Here is a 15,199-nt window from a genome sequence, read left to right on the forward strand (position 1 = left end):
AAAATTCTCCTCTTGTAGTGCATACTCCTGTGAAGCTGCCTCGCCTACCTAGCAGCTAATCACGTTTCTCCAATTTCCTGGTGCCAGCATGTTCTGTTCACACATCAAATAAAAGTGTGCCAAGCTAGTTTTTTTTCTTACCCAACCCTACTCCTTCTTGTTTCCTATTTATCAGAATGCAACCACAATCCTTCTACCCACCTGTTCCTCATTTTCTTTGACAAATGCTGCCTTTCCGGCCTGTACAGACTGACACTCACTGACGGTATTTTGCTTCTACCCATGTTTCCCACGATTGGTCTCAATTTCTGCTGCCACAGCCTCCACTACCTTTTGGTTGGACCAGTGAATACCCTCCGATTTTCCGTTGTCAGTCGCTTCTCATCAATCTATTCTTAATCTTGTTGCTTGGTTGCACCTCCACGCCCTCATCCTCCACCAAACAACCCGGTTAGCGTAATGATTAGGAGAAGGGATTCTGGCTCTGCGCATAACATATTGATTGATCAAGAATTTAACCTCTGGAGCCAAACTGCCTGGCTTTGTCTGCCATTCGGGGACTTTTCCCAACCTCATTTCTCACTTCGTAGGCAACCCAAAACACCCGCCTCCATCTCCCACCTAGCTTTTGCTTCTCACTTAACTTTTAAAGACCGGCTCACATGTCGCTTTACTCACTTCCTAGAATTGTAATCTTCGTCTCGGAACTGCTCTCGCACGGCAGCTTTACCTCTCAGTACCTGCTTTTGTACCATTATGTGCGTTTTATCTCTTTTTATAAAAAATATCTTTCAGGGAAAGCATAGTTCTTGAGGGTAGGATATTACTGTTTTATTTTTATATCTCCAGTAAGTCAGTGTGACTTGCACTGTGGTTGCTCGATAAATGTTAGGTGAATGACATCAATTTACAGAAATAAATCCAACTCTGAGCGTCTCCCCTTGAGGACCGTGTTTTGTTTATTTGCATGCTCTTCAGGTCCTGCGCCGCGCCCAGGATGGGGAAGACGCTGGACCCTTATTAGGAGAACCGAGGCCGAGCCTGCTGCAGCTGCCGGGAACCCGCTCGCCCCGCCCACCCGCCTGGCGCCAGTGAGCATGCGGCTCCCGCGGCGAGCGGTCCCGCCCCCTTCGGCGCCAGGGCGCACGCGCAGGGCTGGAGCCGGCGCGGAGGTGCGGGCGGCTGTGGCTGTCCACTCCGCTACCCTTCACTGTGCGCGCGCGCGGGGAACCAGTCGCCGGGGCTGCTTCGGTTGCCGCGGTCGGTGGTCGTTATGGACTCTCCATGGGACGACTTGGCTTTGGCCTTCTCCCGCACGTCCATGTTTCCCTTTTTTGACATCGCGCACTATCTAGTGTCAGTGATGGCGGTGAAACGTCAGCCGGGTGAGTGCGGGGCGCCGCGGGCCGGGCCCCTCAGAGTGCCCCTGACGGCGAGGACCGTCTAAGTCGGGTGGGCGGCTGAGTGGCCGCTAGCCCAGACAGTTCGATGGTAGAGTTGGAGGGGCGCCAAGGGCCGGTAGGTCCGACTTCCTGAGTGCAGATGGGGAAACGGGCCGGGGAGGACGGAGGCTCTAGTACTTGTCAAAGGAGGCGTGACCTGGGGTCCGCGACCCCGAAGCCGGGACGAGCGGGGTCGACCCTGCCAACCGCCGGCAGAAGTCCCAGGACTGACAGAAGCCGCCGCCGCGTTTCGGAACCATAGTTACCCGCGCCAGCCCAGGGCTTGCGCGGCCTCCTGGCGGTACCGCCACTCTTTCGCACAGTGTTTGAAAGTCACGGGAGGAGACAGCGGGTTTCTGACTTAGTCTCTTGGAGTAATAGATGGTTGCGGACTACTCTCCAGTTACGAAAGTTGTACAAGCACTGAAACAAAAAGCCTTCTGTAGACAGACCAGGATTCCCCTTCACGCAGTGTCCTGACATCCTGCCTAGCATGTGAGAAGCGAGTGCGTTCCCCTTTTCCCAGTCACTACGAACACAGTACAAGTAAGAGTTACCTGGCATAGTTTGACTATCTGCAGAACGGGGATATATCCTTGAAACAGCATTTTGAGTTCTTTCAGCAATGCGATCAAGGGACAGTAGTTGTATTTTATTGGATTTTACACCAGGGTGCGTTTGCTCTAATACTGCTTTACTTTTGTAGTTATTCTACTGTCCTTTTAGTTGTATGGACCTCTTCTTTCTTTGAGGTCAGGCATTTCTTTGCCTACTTTCTTTGTGTTCTTGCTGTCTTTCGTCGCCTTGCCCTACAGATAGTTGATGAGTGAGGTCTGGAGGATGATGAGTGAGGTCTGGAGGATGATGCTGTACCTTTTTTATGGACTGCTTACTGGTTTTAAAAACTCATTAGACCTCAGAAATATTTTTCATTTACGTTGAAGTTTGTAGCTCAGTTTAAATCATTGATACAAATTTTGACCTGGGTAAGGATGGTATTACTGTATTAAAGTAGAACACATTATCTGCATAAGATATTATTTCCTTGATTTGAAAAAAAAGTTTTGTTGCTACTACATGTTCAGAATTTGATTAAAAAAAATTTTTTTTTTGTATAGGCTGAATCAGATGTTCAAATTGTGGTCCAGGGACCCATGGGATTCTCTGACACTACCAGCTTAAAATTACTTTTATAATAATATGCAGATGTTATCTTTGTCACTCTCATTTTTCCAAAAGTGTACAGTGGAGTTTTCCAGAGGCTGAGTTGTGATACTGTAACATAAGGAAGTAGATATGAGAATCTAACAGTTTTCTATTTGAAGCCAGACATTTGTTAAAATGTACAACAGTGTGATTCTTCTCACTAAATGTTTTTTTGTTTTAGAAAAGTTATTTTTCATAAGGAATACATTATCATAATTATTATTATTGTTTTTGAGACAGAGCCTCTCTGTCGCCCAGGCAGAAGCGCAGTGGCGCGATCTTGGCTCCCTGCTGCAACCTCTGCCTCCCGGGTTCAAGCAATGCTCCCTGCCTCAGCCTCCCGAGTAGCTGGGATTATAGTCGCCTGCCACCACGTTCGGCTAATTTTTGTATTTTTAGTAGTTGAGACGGGGTTTCGCCATGTTGGCCAGGCTGGAAGAATACATTATTTATGTTAATATTTAATACATGTACTTTTTAAAAAATGAAAACATGAAAAACAATTGTTGCATAGTGGACAGGTCTATGCAGTCCTACCCGCAAAGGCTAAGGAAGCTGAGAGCCTGAGGAATTCAGTTTCTCAGAAAGAAACCTTTGAAAGGGACTTAAGAACAGAAGCCATGTCTTGGGTGGCCCCAAGAAGATGGTGGATCACCCCCATTACCCGACCCCCAACCCCCAACCAGGGATGTGTAGGACAGTTGCTTAAGGGCAGAATTTATGGTAAGTGAAATAGCGTTAAGGTTGTTTGACCTAAGGGCAAGATTGGTAAGTATATACTTTTACACAAGGAACAGTAGATAAAATATAAATCTTAGAAGCAATCCCAGAACTGGGGTTAATCATAAGTCAACATGGCGGATGTTGGAGTTGTTTTAGCCTCCACAACTATTTAAAATTTTCTCAGTTATAATTCCTAAGATGCTAAGTATTGATACTTGTAACCAACATAAACAAAACCCTTTGGGGTTCTCAAAAAATTTAAGTCAGATTGTTTAAAAGATATAATTTACATAGAGTCTATTCACCATTTTTAATACAAAGTTCTGTGTTTTTGGACAGACACATACAGTCATTTAACCACCATCACAATCAAGATATTGAACAGTTTCCTCACCCACCCCAAATTCCTTCCTGCACTTTTGTGTAAGCTGTCCCCCATCCTTGGCCACCATTAATCTGTTTGCTAATTTTTAGGGATGTAGAGGGCTCCTGAGATTCCAAAAATTGAGAACCACGTGATTATTGAATACTTAATATAGTATCAGACAGTACCAGTACTTGTAAAGAGGTAAAAATGATAGAATTCAAACGCAAGAGTGAACAGTGTACCTGTTTAGCCTTTTACCTGAAGTGTGTTAGACTGCCCATTTCCTTTGACAGTTCTATTATTGGTCTTCAATATCTTGCCATTCTGATGATCAGAAAACAATTTTTCATTTACATTTGTCATGGTACTGATGAGTTTGTGCCTCTTATTGGTCATTTGTATTTCCTGTAAATTGCTTGATTTTTTTTGTCCATTTTCTTATTGGGCTGTAGGCTGTTGTCTTCTGTTGACTCTCTTTGTGGATCATGGATATTAATTCTGTTTATGTCTGTAGTCCTTTTTCCGCATAACTCTTGCTATCTTTTAACTTTGTTTATATTGTCTTTTATGGCAGAAGTTTAAACAATTTCATAGTATTTTTACTTTTTCATAAAAAATCTATTAATTTTTTTCTCCTATGTCACTATTGGGATTTGTGTATTTTAAGAAGGGCTTTCTCAGGCCTAAGGTTATAAAAATACTCCTCCTTGATCTTTTTTTAAAAAAAATTCTGTAGTTCTAAAAAAGTATAGGTTCTTAATCTATCTGCAGTATTTTCTGTTGTATAGATGTTCCTTTGCAAGTATGATCATGGCTGGATAGAACAGTTGGAACTCAGTGGTCTCAACAGAGTAGGCTCTAAGCTCACTGAACTGGTTCTGCTCTCGACCTTTACTAAGATCATCCCTCCTGCATAGACCTCTTGAGTGTCCTTAGTTCTTGTTTGTTTTCATTAGCCTCTTATTTTTATTTATTTATTTTTTTTCTGTGAGCTACTGAAATCCTTCCAATGAATTATTTATGGCTTAAGTTTGTTGGTTTTTGTTGCTTGTAGCCAAGAACCCGAGTTCTATTTTTTTTTCTAGCCTCTTTATATTGAAGTGTGTTTTGTTGAATACTAATGATAGTGGGTGACTTTGTCTTACTCCTGATATTCCTGAATTTAAAGAGAAAGCTTTTAAAGTTTTCTCAAGAGTGATGTTTGCTGTAGGTTTTTATGAAGGACACTTTTAAGGAAGTTTTTCTTTATTCCCAACTTTCTAGGATTATCCCTATATCTTTACACCATCTGGTGAAGGTGACATAGTTTATCAAGTGCTATTTTTTTTTCAAAATCTATTGAGATCATATTGTGTTTCCCATTTAAAAATGTAATGTAGTGAATTACATTATTACATTTTTTAAAAATGATGAATCATCTTATATTCTTGGACTAAACTACTTGATACATTATTTTAATTCATTAGGGATTTTGATTTGGCAGTACTTCATGTAAAAGTTTTGCATTTATGTTTATAATAGAAATGAGCCTATTAGGTTATTTTATTGTGTGACCCTCAGTTTGGGCCCAAGGTTATGCTGTTTTTGTAAAATAGAATGGGAAGCTTTCCATTTTTTAAGCTTGGGATGGTTTATTTAATAGGTATTGCTTGTTCTTTGATATTTGGTAGACTTCAACTATGTAGTTTTATGTTTCTTGGTATATTTTAATGGGTAAATCTTATTTTTTTTCCAATCCAGACTTAAGTCGTTTTGGTAATTTATATCTCTCTCAGGAATCATCTATTTCTTTTAGACTTCCAAATCTATTGGAGTAAATGTTTACATTATATTGTAGAAAATTTCTCTGGATTCTCTAGTAGCTAATTCCTAAATGTTATCTATTTCACTTGAATCTTCTGGATCTTAATCACTTTATGTCCTATAGTAATTTTTTTACACCCCATATATGTCTTTTTTTCTTCTAACTCATTTTGAATAAGATACATTTGTTCAGGCTCTGTCAGTAGATGGAGTGAGTAGCTTGTATTACTCTCTATTTATGTGGTCAGCATTCCTTTTTCATATTCAGAACTGAAGCTAATATGTGTGTACTCCTCCTATTCCAACACCATTTCTTTTAGATTTTTATGTAGAATATGTATGCGTTGCTTAATTGGCAGCTTTTTCCTGTCCCCCCAGTGATTGATTCTCTAGAACTCACACCTACAGTAAACTATAATTCATATATGTACTACTACTGGAGTTCTTCATATCTTTACCCTCTCAGACGTGTTACTCCTTGAGACTTTGTTTTGGTATGTACTCTACCACTGCCAGTACCTCACCCCCTACTTTCCCACCATTTATATCGGATCATTTGTACTGTCTGCCTAGATCTTAAAAAATGCCACCGGAGGCAAAATGAGAAAGGGGATTAACTCTTTTCTGCCTAAGGTGTGAAGGACTGCATCCCATTTTTGTTTGGTTCAGGTTTTAGGCTTTAAAATCCCAGGAAAGATAATACTCCTCCACCCTTCTCTGTAACTTTTGCTTCATAAGCAAAGACATAAAAGACATCAGGTAATGTAACAAGTGGGATTAATTTTTTTCTTTGTTTACCTCCATTTGTCTTGTGAACAAACATGTGAATCCTCCTGAACCCTGGCGTGTGATTGGCTATAGTTTTCAGTCTGGGCTAATAGTGTAAGTTTTCTTGTTTGTTTGTTTGTTTTTTCTTTTTTATTATACTTTAAGTTCTAGGGCACATGTGCACAACGTGCAGGTTTCTTACATATGTATACATGTGCCATGTTGGTGTGCTGCACCCATTAACTCGTCATTTACATTAGGTATATCTCCTAATGCTATTGCTCCCCTCTCCCCCTACCCCACAACAGGCCCCGGCGTGAGATGTTCCCCTTCCTGTGTCCAAGTGTTCTCATTGTTCAATTCCCACCTATGAGTGAGAACATGCGGTGTTTGGTTTTCTGTTCTTGTGATAGTTTGCTCAGAATGATCGTTTCCAACTGCATCCATGTCCCTACAAAGGACATGAAATTATCCTTTTTTTATGGCTGAATAGTATTCCATGGTGTATATGTGCCACATTTTCTTAATCCAATCTGTCACTGATGGACATTTGGGTTGATTCCAAGTCTTTGCTATTGTGAATAGTGCCGCAATAAACATACGTGTGCATGTGTCTTTATAGTAGCATGATTTATAATCCTTTGGGTATATACCCAGTAGTGGGATGGCTGGGTCAAATGGTATTTCTAGTTCTAGATCCTTGATGAATCGTCACACTGTCTTCCACAATGGTTGAACTAGTTTACCCTCCCACCAACAGTGTAAAAGTATTCCTATTTCTTCACATCCTCTCCAGCACCTGTTGTTTCCTGACTTTTTAATGATGGCCATTCTAACTGGTGTGAGATGGTATCTCATTGTGGTTTTGATTTGCATTTCTCTGATGGCTAGTGATGATGAGCATTTTTTCATGTGTCTGTTGGCTGCATAAATGTCTTCTTTTGAGAAGTGTCTGTTCATATCCTTTGCCCACTTTTTGATGGTTTTTTTTTTTCTTGTAAATTTGTTTGAGTTCTTTGTAGGTTCTGGATATTAGCCCTTTGTCAGATGAGTAGATTGCAAAAATTTTCTCCCATTCTGTAGGTTGCCTGTTCACTCTGATGGTAGTTTCTTTTGCTGTGCAGAAGCTCTTTAGTTTAATTAGATCCCATTTGTCAATTTTGGCTTTTGTTACCATTGCTTTTGGTGTTTTAGACATGAAGTCCTTGCCCATGCCTATATCCTGAATGGTATTGCCTTGGTTTTCTTCTAGGGTTTGTATGGTTTTAGGTCTAACATTTATGTCTCTAATCCATCTTGAATTAATTTTTGTATACGGTGTAAGGAAGGGATCCAGTTTCAGCTTTCTACATATAGCTAGCTAGTTTTCCCAGCACCATTTATTAAATAGAGAATCCTTTCCCCATTTCTTGTTTTTGTCAGGTTTGTCAAAGATCAGATGGTTGTAGATGTGTGGTATTATTTCTGAGAGCTCTGTTGTGTTCCATTGGTCTATATCTCTGCTTTGGTACCAGTACCGTGCTGTTTTGGTTACTGTAGCCTTGTAGTATAGTTTGAAGTCAGGCAGTGTGATGCCTCCAGCTTTGTTCTTTTGACTTGGGACTGTCTTGGCAATGTGGGCTCTTTTTTGGTTCCATATGAACTTTAAAGCAGTTTTTTCCAATTCTGTGAAGAAAGTCATTGGTAGCTTAATGGGGATGGCATTGAATTTATAAATTACCTTGGGCAGTATGGCCATTTTCACGATATTGATTCTTCCTATCCATGAGCATGGAATGTTATTCCATTTGTTTGTGTCCTCTTTTATTTCGTTGAGCAGTGGTTTGTAGTTCTCCTTGAAGAGGTCCTTCACATCCCTTGTAAGTTGGATTCCTAGGTATTATATTCTCTTTGAAGCAATTGTGAATGGGAGTTCACTCATGATTTGGTTCTCTGTCTGTCTGTTATTGGTGTATAAGAATGCTAGTGACTTTTGCACATTGATTTTGTATCCTGAGACTTTGCTGAAGTTGCTTATCAGCTTAAGGAGGTTTTGGGCTGAGATGATGGGGTTTTCTAAATATACCCTCATGTCATCTGCAAACAGGGACAATTTGACTTCCTCTTTTCCTAACTGAATACCCTTTATTTCTTTCTCTTGCCTGATTTCCCTGGCCAGAACTTCCAACACTGTTGAATAAGAGTGGTGAGAGGGCATCCCTGTCTTGTGCCAGTTTTCAAGGGGAATGCTTCCAGTTTTTGCCCATTCAGTATGATATTGGCTATGGGTTTGCCATAAATAGCTCTTATTATTTTGAGATATGTTCCATCAATACCGAATTTATTGAGAGTTTTTAGCATGAAGGGCTGTTGAATTTTGTCAAAGGCCTTCTCTGCATCTATTGAGATAATCATGTAGTTTTTGTCTTTGGTTCTGTTTATATGATGGATTACGTTTATTGATTTGCGTATGTTGAACCAGCCTTGCATCCCAGGAATGAAGTCCACTTGATCATGGTGGATAAGCTTTTTGATATGCTGCTGGAATCGGGTTGCCAGTATTTTATTGAGGATTTTTGCGTAGATGTTCATCAGGGATATTGGTCTAAAATTCTCTTTTTTTGTTGTGTCCCTGCCAGGCTTTGGTATCAGGATGATGTTGGTATCATAAAATGAGTTAGGGAGGATTTCCTCTTTTTCTATTGATTGGAATAATTTCAGAAGGAATGGTACCAGCTCCTCCTTGTACCTCTGGTAGAATTCAGCTGTGAATCAGTCTGGTCCTGGACTTTTTTTTGGTTGGTAGGCTGTTAATTACTGCCTCAATTTCAGAGCCTGTTATTGGTCTGTTCAGGGATTCAGCTTCTTCCTGGTTTAGTCTTGGGAGAGTGTATGTGTCCAGGAATTTATGCATTTCTTCTAGGTTTTCTAGTTTATTTGCATAGAGGTGTTTATAGTATTCTCTGATGGTAGTTTGTATTGCTTTGGGGTCGGTGGTTATATCCCCTTTATCATTTTTTTGTTGAGTCTATTTGATTCTTCTCTCTTTTCTTTATTAGTCTTGCTGGCGGTCTATCAATTTTGTTGATCTTTTCAAAAAACCAGCTCCTGGATTCATTGATTTTTTTTTGAAGGGTTTTTTGTGTCTCTATCTTCTTCAGTTCTGCTCTGATCTTAGTTATTTCTTGCCTTCTGCTAGCTTTGGAATGTGTTTGCTCTTGCTGCTCTAGTTCTTTTAATTGTGATGTTAGGGTGTCAATTTTAGATCTTTCCTGCTTTCTCTTGTGGGCATTTAGTGCTATAAATTTCCCACTACACACTGCTTTAATTGTGTCCCAGAGATTCTGGTATGTTGTATCTTTGTTCTCATTGGTTTCAGAGAACATCTTTATTTCTGCCTTCATTTTGTTACGTGCCCAGTTGTCATTCAGGAGCAGGTTGTTCAGATTCCATGTAGTTGAGCGGTTTTGATTGAGTTTCTTAATCCTGAGTTCTAGTTTGATTGCACTGTGGTCTGAGAGACAGTTTGTTGTAATTTCTGTTCTTTGACATTTGCTGAGGAGTGCTTTACTTCCAACTATGTGGTCAATTTTGGAATAAGTGTGACGTGTTGCTGAGAAGAATGTATATTCTGTTGATTTGGGGTGGAGAGTTCTGTAGATGTCTATTAGGTCTGCTTGGTGCAGAGTTGAGTTCAATCCCTGGATATCCTTGTTAACTTTCTGTCTCGTTGATCTGTCTAATGTTGACAGTGGGGTGTTAAAGTCTCCCAGTATTACTGTGTGGGAGTCTAAGTCTCTTTGTAAGTCTCTAAGGACTTGCTTTATGAATCTGGGTGCTCCTGTATTGGGTGCATATATATTTAGGATAGTTAGCTCTTCTTGTTGAATTGATCCCTTTACCATTAGGTAATGGCCTTGTTTGTCTCTTTTGATCTTTGTTGGTTTAAAGTCTGTTTTGTCAGAGACTAGCATTGCAATCCCTGCCTGTTTTTGTTTTCCATTTGCTTGGTAAATCCTCTTCCATCCCTTTATTTTGAGCCTATGTGTGTCTGCACGTGAGATGGGTTTCCTGGATACAGCAAATTGATGGGTCTTGACTCTTTTTCCAATTTGCCAACCTGTGTGTTTTAATTGGAGCATTTAGCCCATTTACATTTAAGGTTAATATTGTTATGTGTGAATTTGATCCTGTCATTATGATGTTAGCTGGTTATTTTGCTCGTTAGTTGATGCAGTTTCTTCCTAGCATCGATGGTCTTTACATTTTGGCATGTTTTTGCAGTGGCTGGTACCGGTTATTCCTTTCCATGTTTAGTGCTTCCTTCAGGAGCTCTTGTAGGGCAGGCCAGGTGGTGACAAAATCTCTAAGCATTTGCTTCTCTGCAAAGGATTTTATTTCTCCTTCACTCACGAAACTTAGTTTGGCTGGATATGAAATTCTGGGTTGAAAATTCTTAAGAATGTTGAATATTGGCCCGTACTCTCTTTTGGCTTGTAGAGTTTCTGCTGAGAGATCCGCTGTTAGTCTGATGGGCTTCCCTTTGTGGGTAACCCGACCTTTCTCTCTGGCTGCCCTTAACATTTTTTGCTTCATTTCAACTTTGGTGAATCTGACAATTATGTGCCTTGGAGTTGCTCTTCTCGAGGAGTATCTTTGTGGCGTTCGCTGTGTTTCCTGAATTTGAATGCTGGCCTGCCTTGCTAGGTTGGGAAAATTCTCCTGGATGATATCCTGCAGAGTGTTTTCCAACTTGGTTCCATTCTCCCCGCCACTTTCAGGTACACCAATCAGGCGTAGATTTGGTCTTTTCACAGTCCCATATTTCTTGGAGGCTTTGTTCATTTATTTTTACTCTTTTTTCTCTAAACTTCTCTTCTCATTTCATTTCATTCATTTGATCTTCAATCACTGATACCCTTTCTTCCAGTTGATCGATTCGGTTACTGAAGCTTGTGCATTTGTCACTTAGTTCTCATGTCATGGTTTTCATCTCTATCAGTTCGTTTATGGACTTCTCTGCATTGGTTATTCTAGTTAGCCATTCGTCAAATCTTTTTTCAAGGTTTGTAGTTTCTTTGCGCTGGATTCATAATTCCTCCTTTAGCTCGGAGAAGTTTGATTGTTTGAAGTCTTCTTCTCTCAACTCGTCAAGGTCATTCTCTGTCCAGCTTTGTTCCACTGCTGGCGAGGAGCTGTGTTCCTTTGGAGGGGGAGACGTGCTGCGATTTTTAGAATTTCCAGCTTTTCTGTGCTGCTTTTTCCCCATCTTTGTGGTTTTATGTACCTTTGGTCTTTGATGATTGTGACATACAGATGGGGTTTTGGTGTGGATGTCCTTTCTGTTAGTTTTCCTTCTAACAGTCAGGACCCTCAGCTGCAGGTCTGTTGGAGTTTGCTCCAGGTCCACTCCAGACCCTGTTTGCCTGGGTATCAGCAATGGAGGCTGCAGAAGAGTGAATATTGCTGAACAGCAAATGTTGCTGTCTGATTGGTCCTCTGGAAGCTTCATCTCAGAGGTGTACCCGGCCATGTGAGGTGTGAGGTGTGAGTCTGCCACTAGTGGGGGATGTCTCCCAGTTAGGCCACTCAGCGGTCAGGGACCCACTTGAGTCCTGAGACTCAACAATCTGTCCGTTCTCAGATCTCAAACTCCGTGCTGGGAAAACCACTACTCTCTTCAAAGCTGTCAGACAGGGACATTTACAATTGCAGAGGTTTCTATTGCCTTTTGTTTGGCAATGCCCTGTCCCCAGAGGTGGAGTCTACAGAGGCAGGCCAGCCTCCTTGAGCTTTGGTGGGCCCCACCCAGTTCCAGCTTCCTGGAGGCTTTGTTTACCTACTTAAGCCTCACTAATGGCGGGCGCCCCTTCCCCAGCCTCGCTGCCACCTTGCAGTTAGATCTCAGACTGCTGTGCTAGCAATGAGGGAGGCTCCGTGGGCGCCGGACCCTCCGAGCCAGGTGTAGGATATAATCTCCTGGTGTGCCCTTTGCTGAGACCCTTGGTAGAGCGTAGTATTAGGGTGGGAGCGACCCGATTTTCCAGGTGTTGTGTGTCACGGTTTCCCTTGGCTAGGGAAGGGAATTCCCTTCCCCCTTGTGCTTCCCTGGTGAGGCGATGCCTCGCCCTGCTTTGGCTCTCACTTGTTGGGCTACGCCCACTGTCCTGCTTCCACAGTCCAACACGCCCCAGTGAGATGAACCTGGTACCTCAGTTGGAAATGCAGAAATCACCCTTCTTCTGTGTCACTCACACTGGGAGCTGGAGGCTGGAGCTATTCCTATTCGGCCATCTTGGTGCTGTTTTTTCTTTTCTCCGTCTCCTGGGCATTTTATTAGGAAGTTGGAATATGCTGTTTTGGTGGTTGCTAGTGAGAAACCATTTTAATGGGAAGTTTACATCATTAATTTTAATCTATCTTATCTTACATTTTAAATGTCTCTTAAGTCTTCATTAAAATAAATACATTTTCAATCCAACATTCACATCAAACCACCGTTTTGTATAAGACTTCCTGACTACAGTAATTTCTATTACACACAAAATGTATTGTTTTACTCTAAATTCTGATGTGACTATTCTGCTAGCCTCTCTCAAATCATGCGTAATTAATTTTAGCAAATATTCATTGAAACTCTGTATTGGGCATTATATTAGATGTTGAGGATACCACAATGAAAGATGCTGTTATAGCGCTAAAGAGACTTATTGGTGCTTTTTCTTTATTTTTGATAGTGTCACATAAGGTTGCACTACCTTTTCTTTTCTTTTTTTTTTTTTTTGAGACGCAGTCTCGCTCTGTCGCCCAGGCTGGAGTGCAGTGGCGCGATCTCGGCTCACTGCAAGCTCCGCCTCCCGGGTTCACGCCATTCTCCTGCGTAGCTGGGAATGAGTAGCTGGGACTACAGGCGCCTCCTGAGTAGCTGGGACTACAGGCGCCCGCCACCGCGCCCGGCTAATTTTTTGTATTTTAGTAGAGACGGGGTTTCACCGTGGTCTGGATCTCCTGACCTTGTGATCTGTCCGCCTCAGCCTCCCAAAGTGCTGGGATTACAGACGTGAGCCACCGCGCCTTCTACACAGTAATAGTAGGCATGATTGATTTTAGATACTGGGAGAACATTTCAGTATATTCTATTCCTCATGCATTCCTGTAAGGTAGGTATTATTTAACTCATTTTATAGATGAGGAGTAGTTTAAAGGGATAAAATAACCTTCCTTAAGTCGTATAGTTTATAGTTATGGAGCTAGTTCTTGACTCCAGATCTGGTTAATTCCAAAATTTCTTACTATTCTGTGCCTTACCTTTGCATACCCATTTAATATTCTTGGTTTCAATAATTAGCAATTTCTCAATAAGGTATCATTTGACATGGTTATTTTCTCCAATGATTTCTGTCATTTCTATGAATTAAATCCTGGAATAAAGTTTGTCATTGTTCCTTTCCTCTAATTTGTGGGAGATGCAAGTTTATAGGTCTAGAATTTATCAGTTCTGGGCATCCTGGAAAGGTGGCAGCAGTGGTGGCAGCCCAGTTTTGCAATGTCTTTATGAATCTCCATGTAAAAACAGGGAAAAGTGCAAAAGTTATCAATGTCCAGCTCAGTGGATTTTCAAACACACCCACAATCAATATGCAGATAAATAGAGAACATTTATGACCCTCCCCAAAGCTTTGCCCCTTTGTTACATGATTTGAAGCACCAAAGGCCATGTGCAGGGGTTCATGTCTGTAATCCCAGCACTTTGGGAGGCTGTGGCGGGTGGATCTCTTGAGTCCAGGAGTTCGAGACCAGCCTGGCCAACATGGTGAAACCCTGCCTCTACTAAAAATACAAAAATTGACAGGGCGTGGTGGCACGCGCCTGTAATCCCAGCTACTCAGGAGGCTGAGGCACAAGAATTGCTTGAACTTGGAGGTGGAGGTTTGCAGTGAGCCGAGATCATGCCACTGCACTCCAGCCTGGGTGACAGAACTAGACCCTATCTTAAAAAAAAAAAAAAGAAAAAAGAAAAAAGAAAGCCAGGTTTGACTCCAGTATGTTTCAGAAATGACAGTTCATAATTTACTTCTGTGAGTTTAAAGAATTTTGCTTAAATTTATTTAATATTTTTTAAGTGAAAGAAAAGTTAGAATATTTGGGTGACCTGTCAAAAAATATTAATCAGGGAGTATGTTGTAGTAGAAAGAGCTCATAAAGTCAGGAGACCTGCATCTAGTTTAGAGTGTATCAGTAATGGGCTAGGTAGCTTGGGATAAGAACTTAAACTCAGTATTTTATTTGTGTAATAAATGAGCTGTCTAGAACACCACCTGAGCAGTGTTTCCTCCACAGGGGTCTCAGTTTGGGCTCTAAAGAGTTATTCTACCAAGTTTCTAAATTTTAATAATTTCAGTCTATTTTTTGCTCCCCCAGAGTAGTAACTGCTTTCTGGAACTGAACTCTGTGATAACATAGTATTTACTTTTTGCCTTTTCAATAACCTAGTGAACAATTTTATACCTACTGAGTTCTATTTAAATAATAGTGTTTTCTATCTCCGGACTGAACAGAAACCCAGGAGCAGGGTTTGAACTTCCTACTTTCTGGTTTGCATATATCTTATTAAGATAACTAAAGTGCTTGCTACTTGCCACTCATCAGACCCAGCCAGTATAATGTCATCAGTGCAGATCATTGTGATGTGTGATCTCTCAATGTGATCAAAATCTCTGGACTATTTTAGAGAGCAAGAGTGTTAACATAGACCTGAAGCAAGAGTGTAATGGTTGAACAAAGCACAAAGTGCTTCTGGGATTTTTTGCAAATTAATAGGAAGAAAAAAGCATTTGCTTCCAAGTTGTAAGAATTGTGTTGATTTGACCCCGTAAAAATACTACATCTTGAATACTAGCTGCAATTACAG

The 15,199-nt window shown here is 41.1% G+C and overlaps 1 protein-coding gene across 3 annotated transcripts in view; it reads left to right on the forward strand.

The window, feature by feature from the left end:
• The first annotated feature begins 1,138 nt into the window (after window positions 1-1,138).
• TMEM38B (transmembrane protein 38B) overlaps window positions 1,139-15,199 on the forward strand; it is a 78,453-nt gene continuing 64,392 nt past the window's right edge. Inside the window, exon 1 of one of the 3 annotated variants that reach the window (XR_001895692.3) lies at window positions 1,139-1,385. Coding sequence is in view for 1 of the 3 variants with exons in the window: in XM_003911405.4 (XP_003911454.1) it covers window positions 1,274-1,385 (112 nt within the window). In the remaining 2 variants the exon portion in view is untranslated. The remainder of the gene's footprint in view (window positions 1,386-15,199) is intronic. The other 2 variants (XM_003911405.4, XM_021927300.2) reach the window with 2 other exon arrangements.

The sequence above is a fragment of the Papio anubis genome, chromosome 13, assembly GCF_008728515.1.
Source record: "Papio anubis isolate 15944 chromosome 13, Panubis1.0, whole genome shotgun sequence".
In the NCBI taxonomy this organism is placed as follows: Eukaryota; Metazoa; Chordata; class Mammalia; order Primates; family Cercopithecidae; genus Papio; species Papio anubis.